The sequence below is a fragment of the Macaca fascicularis genome, chromosome 11 (genome assembly GCF_037993035.2).
Source record: "Macaca fascicularis isolate 582-1 chromosome 11, T2T-MFA8v1.1".
In the NCBI taxonomy this organism is placed as follows: domain Eukaryota; kingdom Metazoa; phylum Chordata; class Mammalia; order Primates; family Cercopithecidae; genus Macaca; species Macaca fascicularis.
In genome coordinates this window covers 30,126,227-30,148,204 of record NC_088385.1, presented here as the reverse complement: position 1 = coordinate 30,148,204, position 21,978 = coordinate 30,126,227, and the positions used below count along the sequence as shown (strand labels likewise).

At 40.8% G+C, this 21,978-nt stretch overlaps 1 protein-coding gene across 16 annotated transcripts in view; it reads right to left on the bottom strand.

The window, feature by feature from the left end:
* The window catches only part of BMAL2 (basic helix-loop-helix ARNT like 2), a 75,871-nt gene that overhangs the window by 16,241 nt on the left and 37,652 nt on the right, over nucleotides 1–21,978 (bottom strand). For 13 of the 16 annotated variants that reach the window (XM_045364901.3, XM_074006462.1, XM_074006464.1 and 10 more), the window contains 5 exons: nucleotides 17,884–18,041; nucleotides 12,200–12,279; nucleotides 10,439–10,531; nucleotides 9,179–9,296; nucleotides 8,101–8,244 (listed from right to left, as the gene is read on the bottom strand). In XM_045364901.3, coding sequence (XP_045220836.2) covers nucleotides 8,101–8,244; nucleotides 9,179–9,296; nucleotides 10,439–10,531; nucleotides 12,200–12,279; nucleotides 17,884–18,041 — 593 coding nt within the window. The remainder of the gene's footprint in view (nucleotides 1–8,100; nucleotides 8,245–9,178; nucleotides 9,297–10,438; nucleotides 10,532–12,199; nucleotides 12,280–17,883; nucleotides 18,042–21,978) is intronic. The other 3 variants (XM_045364905.3, XM_074006468.1, XM_074006469.1) reach the window with 1 other exon arrangement.

Genomic DNA, 21,978 nt, shown 5'->3' with positions numbered 1-21,978 from the left:
ACAGGTTGCTTTATTTTAGTATTAACTAGGTCTATGACTTAATATATTTCCAAGTCAATTTTTTAAATTACAGTAATTTACATCTGTTGGAAAAATTAATCCTCATGCCCCCTTGCAATACTGTTTTCAGCTTATTAAGTTTTTTGGTATATTGTAACTTATATTCGAAAGTTTAAAAAGACATTTAAGTCATTATGTATGCATTCTTAAATTTCTTATGTTAGTGCTTATAATGGTTAATAGATATATAACGTTATAATAGATTATAGAAACATTTTAAAGAACACTTGGAGAAATTTATAATGAAAAGTATAAAAATAAAACAAATTTCACTTTTTAGGAAAATCCGAAGCAATTAACTCATAGGAAGAAGCTTGTCAAGCATGTCCACCAAAATAATAAAAAATTGGAAATAATCTATATGCTCAAATATCATGTTTAAGCAAACAATAAATCCAATACTGGCATAAACGATGAGTAGGATACAGATTACGGCATGCCACAAAAGTGATTTAAAGGTTAAAAAGTAGGGGAAAAGCCTGATAAAAAATTATTTGAAACAGCTGTTTTTATGGTAAGCTTTAGAAAAGATTAGAACAATCAACGTTTTAAATTGGCACTATTTGGTAAAACTTCCACTACAATAAATCCTTTAAATTTGTGTTTAAATAGAAGGTGATATGAACTGTCATATAAGATAGTAGTTAACGATAATAGCAAAGATTTAGAGACCACTTTATGTGTCACAGTCTGTTTTAAGTGCATTAAACGTATAACTCATTTAATCTTAATAGTTCTGTGGGATGTTCTAGCATCTCCATTGTCTTTGGAAACTGAGTTAATGGCAAGATCACAGCTGGTACAGGATGGAGCTGGGGTTAAAACTCAGGCTGGTTCCAGAGCCCACTTTCTAAACCACTAACGCCACACCATTTGCTGATAGTGAGTGCTCTGTCACCAAAGATGTTCAAATAGGAGTTGCCTGGGTGACAGAAGGGGAGGGGTACAAAGGTGTTCCAGTCAGAGGGAATGACCAGTGAGAACTGAGAGCGAGCAGTCAGATGCGGCTGAAGCATATGCTGCAGTGGGAAAGACTGGAAAATAAAGCAGGGAACAGAGGGCAGGCTGTAAGCCACGCATAAAACCTTGTATCCAACATCTAACAAACAGCACTCCCTTCCCAGGCCACAGATGCCCTAAATTACAAAACTCCTTATCTCTTCCAACCCAAACCCAGTCTTTATCACCTATTCCCTACCCTGTTTACTGGTGCCACGATCAACCTAGGCAGTTCAAAGAGAAATCTGGGGGTCATCTTAGGTTCTACCTCCTCCTAACAACCCAGATACCTCAAAGGAATTAAAATTGAGTAAGTATGAATAAAGGTTTTCATTCATATTAACAAAAGCAGATGGTAGTTAAAAATAAAAGGGCTTATACATCAGGTTTGGCATTCCTGCAAACTTATAAATGATACTGACTAAAAATATTCCACTCTACTGAAAATAGAGACTTCAGAAAGTATATTTTTTATTTATATATGTAATCTCATCACACAGAACCTAGCTTGTTGCATTTATTTCTCTCTTTCAACAGGGTTTACTATCTATATTTCCAAATCTAACTGTCCCTCAATTCTCACTGTGAACATTTATTCAGTTGGCAATTTTCTAGTTGGGATTGTGTAATTCTATCAACTGCAATTCATTTGATCAGCTATCTAAGTTTTTTTTTTTAATCCCATTTAATCCATTTCCTGTTTAGAAAAGAAAAAATACAGCTCGCTACCAGTGCAGTATTCTCAGGACAAATGGGAAATGGGTTAAAAATTCTTATCCCAATAATTCTTTAGCTCTTTATCTAAACATTGGAGTCATGAGCCCAATCCTTGCCAAACTATTTACTTACATCAGCTCCACAGGCTAGATTCAAGTGTCATCTACTCCATGATTTCCCAAAAGTGTGTAGGGGTGAGGGGAGGGAGAAAAAGCCTGTATTACCCTAAACACTGCCTTAATTTACAGGACATCCTTTCAAAATCCTTTATGAAATATTTCCTCAACACGTTGCAGGCTAGGTCTCTCAACTTGGTGTCTTGCTGTCTTCACTTAAACTCTTGAGGAAGCAGATCCAAAACAAGGATTCAAATACAAGAAGTTAATTTGAGGGGTGGTCCCAGGAAACACTGGCAGGGAACTGGGAAGTGAGACAGGGAAGAGAAGGAAGCTAATAAAGTACCTGAAACGTGCAAGTTCCTGGAGCCACAAGCAGAACTGGCTCCAAAGACCAGAGGAAGAGGTCAGGCAGAGTCCTGGCGTTGGACACTGGAAGCCAGTGGCACACCCTGTCTGCAGTGGTGGGTGCTGGGGGGGATACACCATGGGGCACTGACAGATAGCATCTGCCATACGTGCACAAGAAACAAGCAGATTCTGGGTGTACTGTTGTACTTCTTCCTCATGCACAATTATCTCACGAAGATAAATTTAAGAAACACTTAAGACGCTTGGTGGCAGTCATCCGTCCTTCATCAGCCTGCAATTTCACAAGTTCAGATACCCAAGTAATTGTCTCTCTACCTTAGAAGCTTTTTCAAAGTTTGAATCCATGACATGAAGGTTTGATTCAGGATATAAATAATTTTTTAAAACGTCGTTATTTTAAAAAAATCTTTTATTATGTAAAATCTCAAACATAATGCAAAATCAGAAATAAACTTGGGTAACTCATCTTGAGAAATCCTGAGAAATGACCTTTCCATAAATCTTAAATTCAACTTTCAATTAAAATAAAAAGGGCTGCTCTCTAGTCTTCCTCTAAGTTTAAATGTAACTGACATGTCATGGTAAAAGGGAAGAAAAACACGTTTACTAACCACAGGCTTTCATCATTAATAATGAGGGGTCTTAAAACACAGTGAATTGGCCGGGCACGGTGGCTCATGCCTATAATCCCAGCATTTTGGGAGGCCGAGGTGGGCGGATCACAAGGTCAGGAGATCAAGACTATCCTGGCTAAAATGGTGAAATCCCATCTCTACCAAAAATACAAAAAATTAGACAGGTGTGGTGGCACGTGCCTGTAATCCCAGCCACTTGGGAGGCTGAGGCACGAGAATCACTTGAACCCATGAGGCGGAGGTTGCACTGAGCTGAGATCAAGCCACTGCATTCTAGCCTGGGTGACAGAGCAAGACTCCATCTCAATAAATAAATAAATACATACATACATACATCAATACATACATACATAAAACCACAGTGAATTCCACTGGTTAATTACTATTCGAAAGAGTAATTTCAAAGCGATCATATGCAACATGTAATGTCACTTGACAGACACTCTCCTTGGTTAAAGCAGGAGACAAAACGACCCTCACCAAGGTCATCCAGGTGGCAATCAGGGTTTACATTCTTCAGTTATCTTATCCTGGACCAGCTGTCTATAGGCAGTTCTCAAACCAGGTCCTGCAAGGACTGATTTCTGACACATTCCCTTACCACTGCTTAGGCCTGTGCCTTTGGTACAGAACTCTGTTGTGTTAAGTGAATACTTGGTTCCAGGGCTTGAGCAGATTCAAAACTCCTTTTTGAAAAGATATTTGCCTGTGTGTGCAGGCATCTGTGTGGCCCAGCCTGGCATGGGAGTGAACACCCTTGTGTGGGCAGGAACACATTCCTATAGCAGGCGCCCACTCCCTCACTGTGTGTCTGCTGCGAAAATCATCCAGAATCTCTTTCACTAAAACCTTTTGGCATCTAGGAAGCTAATGTAGTAGGTGGCATGGCATAGTGGAAAGAATACAGATTTTAAAGCGAGATTGCTGACTCTGTCACTCTCTATGTGACTTTAGAAAAATTACACAACCTTCTAAAAGTGCAGTTTCCTCGTCTGCAAGACAAGGATGCTCTGCACAGAACTGTTAGGGAGATTAAACTGGGTAATTATGCAACGTGCTTGGCATATAGTAGAATCTTAATAATTATTCACTCACTCCTTTCTCTCTTTCATTTTCTCTTCTCTTCTTTCTGAGCTGCAAATAGCTACTATTTATTGAGTGCTTCCTAGGAGCCGAGCACTGCATGAGTCACAGGTGATCCCAACCACACTCTCAGGAGATGCTGTTATTACCCACTGTATTAGTCTGTTCAGGCTGTCATAACAAAATTCCAGACTAGGTGGCTTAAATAACAGAAATATTGTATAGGGGTCTACCCTTATAACCTTATTTACCCTTAATTACATCTTTAAAGGCTCTAACTATGGATACAGTCACACTGAGGCCTAGAGCTTCAACATACAAACTTTGGGGGAAAACAATTCACCCAGTCCCACCCATTTTCCATATATTAGGAGAAACTTGCCTAAGGTCACACAATTGTTAAGCAGCAGACCTGACACTAAAAAACCCTACTGAATTCAGAGCCCAGGCCCTTTCTACTCTGTCCCACAGCATGGCTGTTGGGAGGCAGAGTCTAGTGGGAGAACCCGGAACATCAGAGCGACTCAAAAATTTATTTGTTCCTTTAGTTCCTCACAGAATTCAACTATGAATTAACTCTAATTGACCATTTGCCAGATATTCTTGAAATATCTATATTTTCCCAGTAAGATTATCACGTATTTCAAAGGAAAGAAATCATTCCTACTTCTTCTATACATCTGTAAAACTTGCAATAAAAAAATCCTTTTAGGAACCCATGGAAGGACTAAAATTTGATTAGCACATTTTCAAGAATGCTGCTTGGTTGTTTTTTTTCTTAAATATATGACTATACACATGCATTTTTGTTTGAAAATTGAATATTTAAAAGACCCGCTTCAAAATACTATAGCAGGGCTATAGAGTTCTACAGAGGACATCCCACTTTCCTTCTTGTATCTTTGCAAAGGGTTAAAAGACTGCAGATTATTAGACGTCCAAGATTATCATCAGTGACTGACTTGAGCTCCCATATCTAGGAAAATCCTCCAAGAATGTATATATTTGGTCATGTGTTGTCTAGAATTTCACAAAACAATGAGAGGAAGAATTGAAAGCGACAGAAAGGAGGAGAAGCCCAGACAAGGTGGAGTCCTGCTATTGCTTTGTGACTTCTAGTTCCATATTTGAAGCCAAATTTTAAGATGCCAATTTAATTAACAGACATTTATTTTCAGAAAGGCCCAGATGCCTTTAGTTCTCAGGGCAGAGCCTTTTCAGATTTCTTTCTCATGAGAACTATGGTATAGAAAATGATCCAAGCTGGTTGCAGTCTGAGGTTGGGCTGCCATAGCAAAATAGCAGATGTGGTAGCTTCAACACCAGGAACTTATTTTCTCTCAGTTCTGGAGGCTGGAAGTCTGAGATGGAGGTGTCAGCAGGGCTGCGTTCTGGTGAGGGCTGTCTTTCTGGCTTGCAGATACCCAACAACTTGCTGTGTGCTCACATGGCCTTCCCTTGCTCACTGCATTCATGCAGAGACAAAGAGCTCTCTGATGCCTCTCCTTACAAGAACACTAATCCCATGATGAGGGCCCCATCCTCATGACCTCATCCAAACCTAATTATCTCCCAAAGGCCCAATCTCCAAATACCCTCATGTCAGGAATTAAGGCTTCAACATAGGAATTCTGGGGACACAATTCAGTCCATAGCATTTGCTAAAAACTTCTTGAGACAAAATCTAAAAAATATGTTGAAACTGCTTCCTTAGGTAAAAGAGAAAGATTTTAATGTATATTCATTCATTTAATTTATAATTGTTCCTGTGGATTTGAGAGTGGTTATGCGGTCAGTCAGGTAGGAACAAAGGACAAGAGGATCGTCACTTATGCCTTCAGGAAATGTTTATTGAATGTCTATCATGGGCCAGAAACAACAGACGGAAATGCAGCTCTCATTCCAGTGAGGGAGGAAAGTATCAAAAAGTTAAGTAATTTCAATACAGTGTAGAAGAGCAGCAAATCTGAGAGAAGCTCAGGATTACTGATGTGGGTACCTGGGACGCAAGCCACCACAGTTGGGAGGGTATTGGGGATCGCTTCCTGGAAAGAGGAGATGCCTGAGTTTTAATGTCCAGGGTCTGCAGACAGACTTGTGTGTTGTAGTCAGGCATGGTAGCTCACACCTGAAATCCTAGCCTTTTGGGAGGCTGAAGTGGGAGGAATGCTTGAAGCCAGGAGTTTGAGACCAACCAGAGCAATATAGCAAGATCCCATCTCTATAAAAAATGTTAAACTTAGAGGGATGAGGTGATACATATCTGTAGTCTTAGCTACTTGGGAGGCTGAGTTGGGAAGATCATTTGAGCCCAGGAGTTTAAGGCTGCAGTGAGCTATGACTGTACCACTGCACAAGTGTGTTGTGTCTGTAATTGTTACAAAGTGAATAGTAACAAAAAACTGTGAAAATAATCTTTCAGTATTCAAAAACTACTATTAATTCAGCAAAGATGTCATTCGCATCACACTTTCCACTACCTACTTATTAGTTTACATGTTTCTTGGCTGTCTGTAGTATATGAGGGCCATCTCACATAAGGTCTACTACAGCAGTACTTGTCTGCCTGCTCCCTAGTGTGTCCTTTGCATTTGGCATAGTACCCAGCACATAGTAGGCACTCAATAAACTGTTCATTCACCAACATCTACTGTTGTCACACAATGATCTCAGGTTTATCCCAATCATTTTCCCCTCAGCACAGCCAATGTGCAGGGGTCTTTTTAGAAATAAGACTGTGAAAGAAGCTAGGAGAAAATACAACTTGGGGAGGAATCTTTAGTCCCATTACTGGGTATACACCCAAAGGAAAACAGATCATTCTACTGAAAAGACATATGCACTTGTATGTTCATTGCACCACTGTTCACAATAGCAAATACATGAAATCTGCCTAGGTGCCCATCCATGGTGGATTAAAGAAAAGTGGGCTACATATAAAGCATGGAATACTACACAGCCATAAAAAAGAATGAAATCATGTCCTTTGCAGCAATGTGGATAGAGCTGGAGGCTATAATCCTGAGTGAATTAATGCAAGAACAGAAAACCAAATACCACATGTCCTCACTTATAACTAGGAGCTAAACATTGACCATATAAGGACATAAACATGGGAACAACAGACACTGTGAACTATTAGGGGGGAAGGGAGGGAAGGGTGTGAGGGTTGAAAAACTATCTACTGGGTACTATGCTCACTACCTTAGTGCAATATACCCATGCAACAAGACTGCACATGTAGTCCCTGTATCTAAAATAAATGTTGAAAAATTTTTTAAAAAGAATAGTATTTTCATGAGGACTAAAACACTTACTTAGCACAGTATCTGGCACGGGGTAAGTGTTAAATAAATGAGTATTAGCAATTATCATTTTAGGTGTTTGTCAAGAAACATTCTGACCAAAACTTGTAAATAAATTGAATTTTGTGGCTCCATATAAATATCCTTTTAAAGGATAGGAAAGCAAATCCCATGTTGAAATTTGCCTACGAAATCCTATATCTAATAGCTTAATATGCTCTTAGGCAAAAAAGTCATGAGACATTTTGTAGTCCCCGAAATTTCCCAATTAAGTTATATAGATGACTATTTAATCAATTCAAAAAGTAAATATCTGCAAGACAAATCTAGCAAAGGATCATAAGAAAATAAATGAGATATTTACCAAAGAATCAATATCTCATAAAAAATTAAAATCACACCTGGAACATCTTAAGAAACTTTCACCAAAATTAGTCAGATCAGGCTCTTGTACTACTGACTTTTTTATTTTAACATCTAACTTTTATATTTTAAAGAGTAATAATGAAGTTTCATAGCAAAAGTTTTATTTCTATCTCTTGTGATTTTTTCCCATTTGATAGGCCCCAAACTACAATTTCAATAATACCATTAAAATCTTGGGTAACAAAGACAATATGTAATTACCTGATAAATTCGAAAGATATGATGAACCAATCTAAGTAATTTTGGTTTAAAAAAATCTTATTTTTAAGATGCTTTTGGATTCAAATATTTCCCTTGACCATATATTTTATTTTTTCTGTACAGAAAATATTTAGGACATTAATTTTATATCCACTCTTTGCATCACTTGACATTTCAAAATGATACCTTTCTTCTTTGGGTTGGGTAAGCATTCATGCTCTTCTTTGACAGAGATTTTACAACTCTTTATCCGACAGAAAAAAGATCGTCTTGAGCCAGAATAAACATGTGTCCTTCCAGTATGGAAATTACTGTGAACTTGCAAACCAGCTTTTGTAGCAGAAGGGGGTGAGAGAACAGGTGGAAAAGAATATTGTCAAATAATTTTGAAATTTATCTTCCAACATTTTCTGATCATCTATTATTGAGAAAGGAAATAGTTTTTTAAAGCAATGGCATGATTGTACAGTAAACCCTAAAGTGAAACACACCCAAAAAATGTATTTGTCAAGCAATCACATTTTGATAACTTATAGACATTTGCAATTTATCTTTCTTTTTTCCCCAAATGGGGAAGAACAAAGTTAATTTAAGTGAAATGAAATAAAAATTAAATTAAAAAATGAAAAAAACCTCAACTATTACAGGAATCAATTGTTTTATATTTCATATAATTATTTGGTACTAGGCATTTTCAGAGAAGAAAAAATACTTACACTTCCCAAACGCAATTATACAAGGTCTTTCATACAGAAAAGACCTAATCCATATACAAGAGGATAATTGTCTTTTAGCATGTAGCTAAATAATGGGAACTTCAGCAATTTTTTATCCAAAATGACACTTTCTTGTAAGGATTTTATTTGTATATGAAAAATAGCGGCCGGGCGCGGTGGCTCAAGCCTGTAATCCCAGCACTTTGGGAGGCCGAGGCGGGTGGATCACGAGGTCAGGAGATCGAGACCATCCTGGCTAACATGGTGAAACCCCGTCTCTACTAAAAATACGAAAAATAGCAAATATGAAGGAATCATATTTTCCCCAAACAAAGCATCTTCATATGAATGCATTTGTGTTTGTATATGTCTGTATGAATACAGGAATTTTCTATATAGCTATATATATTAACTATGATGTAAAGTTTACAAAATAATTCTCGTTTGATAAAAGCTTAGTTAGCTGTATTAAAAACACCGTGTAGCTAAACTTTTAGGTGATCATTACATTTACATAAAATAATAAGCATGCAGAAATGGACACTTACTTTTGGCATCTATTAGCTTTTCTCTTGGTGAAATATCAAAAGAAGAAAGTTGTTCCTTTACTTTGGCAACATCTTTTGGATGCAAGAAGTCAAATAAGCTTTGTCCAGTCAAACTAGCCTATTCATAAGGTAGACATTCACTTAAAATCAGTACCATGCTTTTTCTACATTTCTTGATGCATACAATAAATGTCCTTTTTTGTTAAAGGTTGATTTTTCTCAAGCTCAAAGATACGTTCATGACACTATGTGACATGAGCTTAGTGTTCAAAGTGGGGTGATACTTGTAGACAGAAAAAAATACATGCATATAGAACCATCCCTGGATATACACAAACCATATACAAACACTAATTGCTAGTATTCCACTACATCTTGTAACTCTTGTTAACATGATACTTGTAAATGATTGTGATTTATTTTGAACTTTTTTGTCCTTGTTAAAAAAAAGAGATTACATGATAGTATAATATAGAAATTCACAGAATATCTGTGACTTTATCAGACATTTACCATACTGTTTAAAAAATTACCATACTATTGATAAGTAAAATCCAACCCAGAATACCTCTCACTTCCCATTCCACCACTCCCAATATGCACAGCATCCCCAGGTCTATGCCTTTGCTGATATAGTCCCATTCCTCAGAACTCACCACCCCTTCCCTATCCCTTGGCCACTCCAGCCAAATTGCCTTTGACTCCCTAGACTTCGGGACTCCCTTCTTTCTCCCAGCCTGAAATGTTTCCTCCCCTTCTCTACATCTCGCTTCTGCCAAGCCTCGCAGACATCCTACTTCATGTGTGATGCCTTCCCTGACCCATAGTGGCCACCCCTCTTCTGAATTCCTGTATTACCCAAGCAAACATTCCTATAGACAACAGGACTAATGGACCAGCCAATACAAGTAGGCTGAATTGTTTGGCAGGTAGACATTTCATTCTAGAAAAAAACCTGTGTGGTTAATATAAGTCTATATCTAGGACTCTCTAAGGCGGATCAAGTTTCTGAATCTGAAAAGCAGAGGACTAAACCCTGAATCATGGGAATCCCTACATGCCCCTGAGCAGCCAGTGAGTCTCTAAAGAGCCTCTTCTTTGCAAAGTCAGTGCCCAGTAGGACTGGATTCCACGTCACTAACTTGAAACTTCAGTGATACCCTAAACTGTCAGTCACCTGTGTGTGTGGGTGTGTGTGTGTGCATGTGTGGGTGTGTTTTCCATCTCCAATTAGAATATGGAATCATGACGTTTGAATACCTGATCGTAATTAAGTATTTTGGAGACTGACTTAGAAACGAAGAGAATTTTTCCTCTTTCACATCCAACCACAAATAAGAAGCCTTCTGCAGTCTAGGATTTAAGAAAATAAAAGTGAATATTTAAAAATATTGTCTGTCTCTTATACACATACACACATTCAGATTCTGAGGGAGTTATTGTGGCAATAAAACTAACAGACTAGTTTTATTGAGCTAGTTTTCATGGAGCTAGTAAGATTAATTTTAAGAAATGTTCTTAAGATGCAAACTGATTTATAAAGAACGTCATGTTGAAATCTTATTCTAAATTAATGTTTTGGACATGAAAAGTTTGGCTGCAGAATATTTACTTGAGACGTTTCTTTAAAAATTAGGCCAGGTGCTATAGATGAGCCTATATACAGCACTAAATGAGCCTATATCCCAGCACTTTGGGAGGCCGAGGCAGGCGGATCTCTTGAGCTCATGAGTTTGAGACCAGCCTGGGCAACACTGGCGAAACCCTGTCTCGACAAAAACTAGAAAAATTGGCCGGGCGTGGTGGTGCACACCTGTCGTCCCAGCTACTCAGGAGGCTGAGATGGGAGGATGGCTTGAGCCCAGGAGGCTGAGGATGCAGTGAGCTGAGACTGCACCACTGCATTCCAGCCTAGGCAACAGAGCCAGACCTTGTCTCAAAAAATAATAATAAAATAAAATTACCTTTACCAAATCCTACTATACTGCATGCAGAACAACAATTACCTGTGGATGTGTTGAGGCAGGAGGACTGTGCAGATTGGGGACAAGGAAGCAATGAAGACATTGCACTGTACACCTAGTTATAGTTTTTAAATAATAATAAGGCATCACTCATTCTAAACTAATGTGTCAGCTACTCTCATAAGGTCTACCCAGCAAATCCCATGAAGCAGCCTGCATGGAAGTGGGAACATATGGCCACATAGGAAGAGCCTGGCACTCCTGCTGGGCATGCTCTGCAGGGCAGAAGCAGGGTTCCATGAAGGTGTGACTGACGAGCATATACAGATTGGTCAGAAAGCTTCGAAAGCAAACCGTACATTTTGCCACCTTCAAAAATTTTTTTATCCACACAATATCCTTTATATCCCTGCCAGGAATGCTATATTTAAATTCAGCTGTTCAAATAAAAGAGTGGCTTTTTTTAATTAAAGGAAAAATGGACAAAAATGTGTATGAAGAATCTTTCTATTTAATTCAACTATCGCTTAAAACCTAGTAGTCACACAGCTCATGACCAAGACATTTATCACCTCCGAGGGCAAGAGAAGCCAATCACATGATCACAGTTTCCCCTCTAGACCGGTGAATCTGAAAAGCCATGCACAGGAAATGATGAGGACAGAAATGTCAAAGCACTAACAACTCTAAGCAATGACTGGCCTCCGAGAAGAACAGGATCCTGAGGGAACAGGATGTCAGGCTGACGGCTTTGAAGGAGGTGGTGATCATGGCGAATAGATCCTATGTGTGAGAGATAGGTAGTATAACATGCTCAGCGCTGAAGACAAGCTTTGCTCTGTAGTGTAGAAAGTGCCTATCCTCTGTCTCTACTTTCATTAACACAAACTAGTAACACATGGCTACTTCTCTATTTTAAATTTCTATATTAAAGGAAATATGGTGTAACATGGAGTCTTGCATGTTTATCACAGGAAGCAAATGGAAGAAAATCTGCCTCGTATTCAAACAGCAATGAAAGCACATATACAACTTAGACAAATATATCTTCAGTTACCTTAAGGATTAAATGTCTGAGCTCATTATCCTGAATAAATGATGGTCTACAATTATTTCCCATATAAGAATTTGTCATGCCTAAAAAGAAAGGAGTCAAGAGTTATCGGAAATATAGTAGAGAGGGCAACACGCTCAATGAACATTAGCAATGCCACTGCTGCTGCTGCTGCTATTTTTTCTTTTGGCACATTCTAAGACATTTTCTGTCATCATTTTCTTTTTTTTTTCATTTTCATTTAATTAATTAATTTATTTTTGAGACAGAGTCTTACTCTGTTGCCCAGGCTGAAGTGCAGTGGCACCATCTCAGCTCACTGTAACCTCCACCTCCTGAGTTCAAGTGATTCTCATGCCTCAGCCTCCTGAGTAGCTGGGATTACAGGCATGCAAAACCACACCCGGGTAATTTTTGTATCTTTTTTTTTTTTTTTTTTTTTTTTGAGGCGGAGTCTCGCTCTGTCGCCCAGGCTGGAGTGCAGTGGCGCGATCTCGGCTCACTGCAAGCTCCGCCTCCCGGGTTCCCGCCATTCTCCTGCCTCAGCCTCCCGAGTAGCTGGGACTACAGGCGCCGCCACCACGCCCGGCTAATTTTTTTTTTGTATTTTTAGTGGAGACGGGGTTTCATTGTGTTAGCCAGGATGGTCTCGATCTCCTGACCTCGTGATCCGCCTGTCTCGGCCTCCCAAAGTGCTGGGATTACAGGCTTGAGCCACCGCACCCAGCCTTGTATCTTTATTAGAGCCAAATTTTCACTATGTTGGCCAGGCTGGTCTTGAACTCCTGGCCTCAAGCAATCCACTCACTCAGCCTCCCAAAGTGCTGGGATTACAGGTGTGAGCCACGATGCTCAGCTAATCATTTTCTTTCTTCATTATCACTTGATTAAAATTTATTTCTTTTAGATTGTGAATTCTTGGAACTACTTATTCCTTTATATTCAAATATGCACATTAAGAGCTATATATAAAAACATTGTAATAAACTGTACATGAAATAATATTCAAGAATTGACATGCAGTAGTCCCCCCTTAGCTGTGGTTTCAGTTACCTGTGGTCCACCGTGGTCTGCAAACAGGTGAGCACAATACAATAAGGTATTTTGAGCGAGCCAAAGAGAGAACATATAACTTTTTTACAGCATATTGCTAAAATTGTCCTAGTTTATTATTGTTAATCTCTTACTGTGCCTGATTTATAAGTTAAACTATATCATAGGTATATATGCATAGGGAAAAAAGTACTATGCCTAGGGTTCAGTACTACCCACAGTTTCAGGCATCTACCAGGCTCTTGGAACATATGCTCCATGGATAAGGGGGAACTACTACAGTTATTTAGATAATGTCTCAGCTAATTAAAGTTGATCATATGAGTTACCTTGAAAGGGGATATTCTGGAATTCTAAACAAGTGTTACGGATTCATGAGATTTTCCAGTAAGAAAACCCTCTAATGGCAATATAGAGACCTCTATTCTGATAATACACAGATTATTTTAAAAATGCATAAAATATAAATGAAATAATTCATTTTCAGCCCTTAGCACTGAGTTATATTAAAATGAAAGTCTCTAAAGCAGCTGCAGAGCTTGTAAAATGTTGAGGAATTATCAGGCCAAAACCAAGGGGAATGTTTGACCTGAGAGGAGTAAGGGACTCCACCAACCCAGACACGCAAAGCCCTTCAAGGCCACAAGGGGGCATATGACACAGTCAACAATGCCAAGCAAGCCATCACCAGGGCAAGGATGATTCAGAAGTCAGTCAATTTTCCCTTCCTTATATTCCCCAAACTTCTTGACTCCTATCCCCTCTTCCTGGGTACTGTAAGAAAAGTTGCTTTTGCAGGGGAAAGGTGGGGTAACATCCTTAGACATTTTAACCACACATTGGCACTTGGATGGATCTGTGGCCCAAACTCACCAATGAACTAAGTGGTGGTGGTGGCAAAGTAAGTAGGTGGGGCAGAAAGGCAAAACGCCTCGTGCTATGATTCAGTACAGTTTTCTCAGACTCATAGCACTCTAAAGAGCCTGGCATAGGGAAAAGAAAATCTCTTCTGTTGGAATCTATCTTCACCCTAGGGCTCAGGGAATTCTCCCAACGACTTCTTGTTAATATTACTACACAGCAGCTTGGGAGGGAGCTGAGGAAGGAATGAAGGACGCAGATTCTGAGTGCTAGGTCGGGGAACAGCAATAAATTGATTCTGAGCAAGGTAATGACATTTCAGGTCTGGCCTGCAGCAAGGTTGGCAGAGCACACCAGGCAGAAGCGGGCTGGGAAACCCTGTCAGTGTAAATCAGCCAGCACAGGCGAGCCCTGACTCAGTGAGTGAGTGGTGATGTGCTCAAGAGAAAACAAGGGCAGTGAGAGCAGCGCTGAGGCATGGTAGAGGCCGGCCCGTAAATGCACGCTGTGGTGTTCCGCACACTTGTCCACACATTGGCTCTCAGAGTTCCCATGGCAAAAACCAACGAGGCAACATGATCACTTACTTTTTTCACAATGTTCATTGGGTTAAAAAACAAGATAAAAATGACAGTAACAGTTCCTCCTCCTCTTCTTACCCCACCCCCACCATTAGTGAACACTGTGCTACACTCTACATGCATTACTCTTTACTCTTTTTATTATTATTATTATACTTTAAGTTCTAGTGTACATGTGCATAACGTGCAGGTTACATATGTAAACATGTGCCATGTTGGTGTGCTGCACCCATCAACTCGTCAGCACCCATCAACTCGTCATTTACATCAGTTATAACTCCCAATGCCCTACCTCCCCTCACCCCTCCATAATAGGCCCCGGTGTGTGATGTTCCCCTTCCCATGTCCAAGTGATCTCATTGTTCAATTCCCACCTATGAGTGAGAACATGCGGTGTTTGGTTTCTGTTCTTTACTCTTAACAATAGTCCCAGGAGGCAAATGCATCGTCCCTATTTCACAGATGCGGAAACCTGAGGATTAGAATGTCAAATAACTTGAGTAAGTCATATAGCTATGAAGGGAGGAAGCCAGGATTTGAACCACAAGGTCTGCCTTCAGTACGCACATGCATGAACCACCGCGCTCCACTGCCCTGCCTGGTAATCAAATCACAGACACAGGACCTCATGCTACAGAGCAGGGCTACTCCAAATGTGGTCTGCAGACCAGTGGTTTTCTTACCAGCAAACTGGTAAGATCGAATGCAGAATTTAAGAATAAGCATTTAGAGGCTTTTATAAAAATGTAACATTGCTGTGACAGCCAAACCCATGATCATTTTTCCATAATTAATTGTATTTTACAATGAACTGGTGGTGGATGGGAGAAACACCTGTTCTTTACCCAGATAGTTTAAAAAGCACTGCTGTAGGGTATAGTGAAAAAAAATCACATCACCATCCTTCTGCCTTTAACCTAATTATCCTATGGACCAAAATAACATGATCCACAGGCAGCCCTCTGTTGATATGGCTTCTAAGCTTTTGCCGAGCAAGTGTGGGGATGCTGCGACAATACCCTGGAATGCAGATCCAGTTGCCTTAAATCATCTTGCTGTGAGCAGCACTGACCAAAGGATCTGGTCAGACTGCAGGGATGAGTTCTTAACCATGTCACTCTTGCTTAGCAGAGCTGACGGCAAAATTTACGCCCTGTTCCAAGGAATCTCCTTTGGACTCACCTCCTCCCTGCCGAGTTTCCACAGCCTCTCCTCTCACTCGTATCACTGCTGTAACATTCATCACACTAGACTCTGACGATCTCTTCCTAAGTCAGTCTTCCTAGTCAGATCACAAACCCTTAAAGGGCAGAGACCTTGCCTCATTAATTTTTATATTCTCAGCACAGAACAGGAATGCAGTTGAAGCTCAGATCATGTTTTGTTGAACTAGTCCACTGATTCATGGCTTTTCCCTTAGGTCCTCCTCCCTTAGGACACTGCAAATGTGAAAATACTCAGCTAATTTTAGGGTTGCAATCAAATGACCTCAGTTGAGCCTGTAAATTTTCATTGCTGAAGGATTTAAGAAAAATATTGCAAGCCTCAGCTGTGGGTAAAAGAGAAGCTTATTTCATAACAGACTGTTACGAAAGTAAGATCTACCATCACGCTCCCAACAGGAAGCACCAGGAGTCCAGGTTAGTGCTGCTCTCCTCTTAGCCAGCTTAACTTGACTTGGTAAAGTCCTTGTATGGTGCCCAGATAATTTCCATTACCCTGAAATATATTTTCCTTTTCCTGGCAGTGTTTGAGATCTAAACTAAGACCCTTGGTCATCCTTTGCTCACTCCCTTTTTATGATTTTTGAGCCAAATTTTACTATAATCTTCCAGATCTTTATAGATCTGCACTTGCAGAGTCTCCTCTGGAGTCTTCAGCTTGCTACCTGTCCAGGTCTTATCTTTTCCATGCAAATTTACATCATCAGCATTGATAAATAGAAAACTCTATTCCACTTCCATCACCCTGTCCCCCAAGTTGGACTGGGGTTATTCCCAAACCAGGGGTGATTTCTACTGCACATGTTGATATGGTTTGGCTCTGTGTCCCCACCCAAATCTCATGTCGAAAACTAATCCCCAGTACTGGAGGTGGGGCCTGGTGGGAGGTGATTGGATCATGCTTGTGGATTTTCCCCTTGGTACTGTGTCGCAATAGTGAGTTCTCATGAGATCTGGTTGTTTAAAGCGTGTGGCACCTCCCCGACCCTCTCTTGGTCCTGCTCCTGCCATGTAAGATGCCGGCTCCCGCTTTGCCTTCTGCCATGAGTAAAAGCTCCCTGAGGCCTCCCAAGAGGCAGATGCCACCATGCTTCCTGCACTGCCTGTGGAACCATGATCCAATTCAACTTCTTTTCTTTATAAATTACCCAGTCTCAGGTATTCCTTCATAGCAATGCGAGAATGGACTAACACACAGGTACAGATACACATTTATTACACTTTGATTTAAAATTCAAGCTCAAATTGGGGAATTGCTAAAGCCAGAAATGATGACCCACACACCAAGAGGCACTGGCAAGGACCTCCTTCCCCCAGTGTCTCACATATTTGAGGATACCCTGGAATGGCAACGTGTGATGCATTGTAAGGTACTACTGATAAATCTGAATGAAGCCTTAAGAGAAACTGCAGAGTTTAAGGAAGTTTTCTTTTTGAAAGATAGAAATCTCTCAATAACTTAATAATTAATACTATCCTTCAGAACTTTTTTTTTTTTTTTTTTTTTTTTTTGAGACAGGCTGTCACCCTGGTTGGAGTGCAATGGCACGATTACTGCTCATTGCAACCTCCACCTCCCAGGCTCAAGCGATCCACCCACCTCAGCCTCCCAAAGTACAGGGATTACAAGCAGGAACCACCATGCCCAGTTCTACTTCAGAACTTCTAAAGAACTGAGAGGTATGAAAGGCAGGTGATATTCTCTTCATATTATATGTGAAGCAGAAATGTAAATACTTTTCAAGTTTGCATAGTGAGCTTGAGATAAAGCTTTTATCAGAACCAAGTTTCCTAACATCCAATTCAGTATTCTCCCCACACATAGACTATAGACAAATGCCAGTGAATCCCGTAAAGCTGAAAGACACATCTGGATAGAACCTCAACAGCTGACAGCAAAGCGAACCAATCAGAGACCTCAGTGACAGAGCAGATTTCACTTAACTGTGGAAGCCGTCGTCAAACTCACCTTTTAAAGATCTCAAGTGCTGAACAGCCATTCTTAAAACTGTAAGTTTGTCCAGTTTACGCGCCATGGGGTTGCACTGAGGGATCATTGCAGACAGTTCTTCAATCAGGTTATTCATTTTATCTCTCCTCCGCTTTTCGGTTTGGCTATGAGCTTCTCTAAGAGGGAAAAAGGAACTTCCTTTATATTTAACATTCGGCAGACCTCCAGACCCCCACCCGTGGCACTAAGTGGAGCAGATGCTGAGCCCACCAGGCACACACTGTTCTTCCTCCTAACTTGGGTCCCTGCAGTTGTCACTGAGGAAGAGGAAAGTGCTGCTGAGACCAGGAATAGCATTCATAAAACTCGCTGCCCTTGGTCAGTCCCTCCCTACCTCATTTTCTGAAATCTTTAAGAACGAAGACAACTGTCTGAGAGCCTAGGTGGTTTTTCTACCTGTCTCCAATATTACAGAAGAGATGGGTGCCCTTTTGTTCAAAGCTAACTATTCTCTTGCATTTGCATAAATAGTTGTCAGCATCTTAACCTCATTATTTTTATAGCTCCTTATCATGGGTCTATTAATGTGCTCAAGTATCTTCCCCCCTGAAAAAAAATCCTTTCCCTAATTCTAGTTGTTTTTTGTTCTTGCTACTGTCTTGCCCCCTCAGCAAGCTCCCTGAAAGAGTGCAGTTTCCACTCAGTCTTTCATTTCCCAGGCATTCTGTCCATCTGTAACATCAACCTTCCACAACCCCTGCCCCACTAAAATGGTCCTAGCGAAGATCGTTCTTCTCTCTTGCAATCTCTTGCTGATCCCTGCCTTGAATCTGACACTGCTGACACTTCTCATTCTCCCCTGGTTTCCACAGCCTCTCTGCCTCCTCGTCCTCCTCCACTCTCCCTGCTCGGCTCAGTCCCCTCGTCTCCTCACCCAGCTCTTACTTGATCCTTAAATATTGGTGTGTACTAAGATTCCCTGCTCAGCACCACTCTCTCCTCACTCTTTATTCACCCTGAGATCTCATTCCCTCACAAGGCTTTACAGCTACTCATAAGCTACTGGTTATTATAACCCTATCTCATTCATACTTCACTCAGCTCCTGACCTATGGAACTAGAATTACAAATCTAAACGATTCTCAAGAAATCTAAAACTCAGGAAACCCCAAACTGAATGCATTCTCTGCAATGTACCCCCATTTTCAATTCTTCCTGTACTACTCCTGATTTATTATTCCTTCTATAGGGTTTATCTTGGTTGGTAACGCAACTGCTCATTCTAGACCAAGCTGGTCCAAACTGCACTCCAGGATGGCTTTGAATGCGGCCCAACTCAAATTTATAAACTTTCTAAAAACATTATGAGATTTTTTTTTTTTTTTTTTTTTTAGCTCACTAGCTATCATTGGTGTTACTGTATTTTATGTGTGGCTCAAGACAATTTTTCTTCTTCCAACGTGACCCAGGGAAGCCAAAAGATTGGATACCCCTGGTTTAGACCCTTCCTCTTCACCCTAAAAAGCCAAATAATCACAAACTCCTTCGATTCTAGATCTTAAAATATTTCTTAAACATGTCTTCTCTTCCTCTCCATTTCCTCTGTCACCATCTTAATTTAGGCTCATTGCATTACCCCAGAACCTTTTAAACTGTTGTTCCTTCTTCTCCCAGTCTATCCTATGCCTTCCGGAATTATGTAGTAAAACAAATCAAGTCACCTAATCCCATTGCACAAAACTGTTCACTGCACATCCACTGCCCAAGAGGACTAGCCAGATTCCCTAATTATAGGCCAAGGTTCTCCCTGACCCGCCTCATGTCTTCATCTCCAGTTTCTCTCTTCAAGACTTTTCCCGACAGCTCCACATGTCCTACGGCAGCAACGTGTGAAGACTTGCTCGTCCTCACACACGCCATGCTGTCTCACACCTCCTCCATGCCTTCCTCTTTACCCGGCTTACAAAGTCCTTTCTGACTGCACTGTTGGAGAAATCCTATTCTTTCTTCAAAATCCAGCTCAGTTATTCTTTTGGGAAGCTTTCTCTGACTACTACATGATTAATCACTGCTCTCTCTAAGCCACCTCAGTACCTTTCATACCACTACCCCTATTTCATCAAATCTAAGAGCCACCAATTGTAAGACGCACGATTATTTAAAGCATCACAAGAGAAAGAAATGCTGCCAACTGACAGGAAGATGCCACTGATAAGAAATTTCCACAGAAGATAAAACGTAGAGGGGAAAAGTGTATCTTAGATTTCAAGAATTACATGATTTTACTCGTCACACTTTGCTGCAAATCCCTCTCCTACAACACACAGAAACTCCGGAATTTCTCTATTAGAATAGTTCAGGGGCAATCTGATGGGAAAGAGGGTAAGTGGGAGACTTCCCTGATCTGTTTTTACAAAGACTTTAAATTGGATAAAAGAAAATGTAATTTTTCCAGATAAAAGAGTAGGGAGGTGGGTAGTGAGGAACATCAACGAAGGCTGTGGGAGCTAACACACTCCCTGCCCCAACCATTCACCCTTGGCAGTGACACGCCTGGAACAAAATACATACTGTTGGATGAAGTGGATAGGATTCAAATTAGATGTGTATTCACATAAAATTCAGTTATCTACTCATACTTTGTTCTATTTGTGAGCAATTAGATATTTTTCTTTTTCATTTTAAAGTCTGTCCGGAGCTGCACGCCCCGGCCATAGCGAATGATAATTAAGGATTAAAATGCCTGAGCTATATTCATTTCCACCTCACACCTCCTCCCTAGTTTTGCCTTCTTTCCTATATTAATACCGCCATTAAAAGATGGCGCTCTTCCTGCTTCTTCACTCACTTTTCTTGAGCCCAGGAAAAATTGTTACTTGATAGCACAAGCGCAACATGACGTCCGACCGGAGAAACCGAAACCTACCTGGCCACGCCCTCTGCAATGAGGTCATTTCCGCCTTAGCCCCGCCTCTTCCCTTCCAAATGTATATAAGGCATTGCATTACCGCCATTAAACGAGACTTGATCAGAGCACTGTCTTGTCTCCATTTCTTGTGTCTCTTGTTCCCCAAATTCCCACCCCCTCTTCCAGGTCCTGCCTTGACGATCCCGCGGGACGGGATAAAAGTCAAGGTCTCACTCTGTTGCCCAGGTTGCAGTGCAGTTGTATGATCACAGCTCACTGCAGCCTCAAACTCCTGGGCTCAAAGGATTCTTCTGCCTCTGCCTTCCAAGGAGCTGGGATTACAGAGCATCTCGATTAAAATGAAAGTGTTATGATTAAAAGAATATTGTAGTTACACTCTCACTAGAAGGATCACCTCTTCTTTCTTTTTTTTTTTTTTTTTTTTTTTTTTGAGATGGAGTCTCACGCTGTTGCCCAGGCTGGAGTGCAGTGGCGCGATCTCGGCTCACTGCAAGCTCCGCCTCCCGGGTTCCCGCCATTCTCCTGCCTCAGCCTCCTGAGTAGCTGGGACTTACAGGCGCCCGCCACCGCGCCCGGCTAATTTTTTGTATTTTTAGTAGAGACGGGGTTTCACTGTGGTCTCGATCTCTGACCTTGTGATCCGCCCGCCTCGGCCTCCCAAAGTGCTGGGATTACAGGCTTGAGCCACCGCGCCCGGCCCACCTCTTCTTTCTAACAGTGTTCCCCATCAGCATGGACAGCAGCGGTGGATAGAGACGCCTGACTCCAGGATGTACAGCAGAGGAAGGGCTGCTCTCTCTGAGCCAGGATCTGGAGAGAGATGAGGGCAGGGTGGGAGAAAGCCCACGGTGGAGAAGGTGAATGATGATGCTGGGAGCCAGGAAACCCAGGGCAAGGTGAAAGAACCAATGTCTGAACAAGGTACTTTACTTGAAGGAGCTGCACCTGAAAAGGTTTCTGGAGGCTTTCATTAAGGAAAGGCATAATTATCCAGAGGCCAGCTCTCTGCTTAATACTTCATCAGAGCTCTGGCTCCTAATTCTGTGTACAGTTACTGCCACTTTGAACCACAGCAGTATTTTGTAGAATCCTATCAGAAAACAAAATAAATGGAGAAAAAGCAAAACTCTGATAGGCCATGTTGCCAGATGGAGAAAAATATTTTGTTGTTGTTGTTGAAAAAA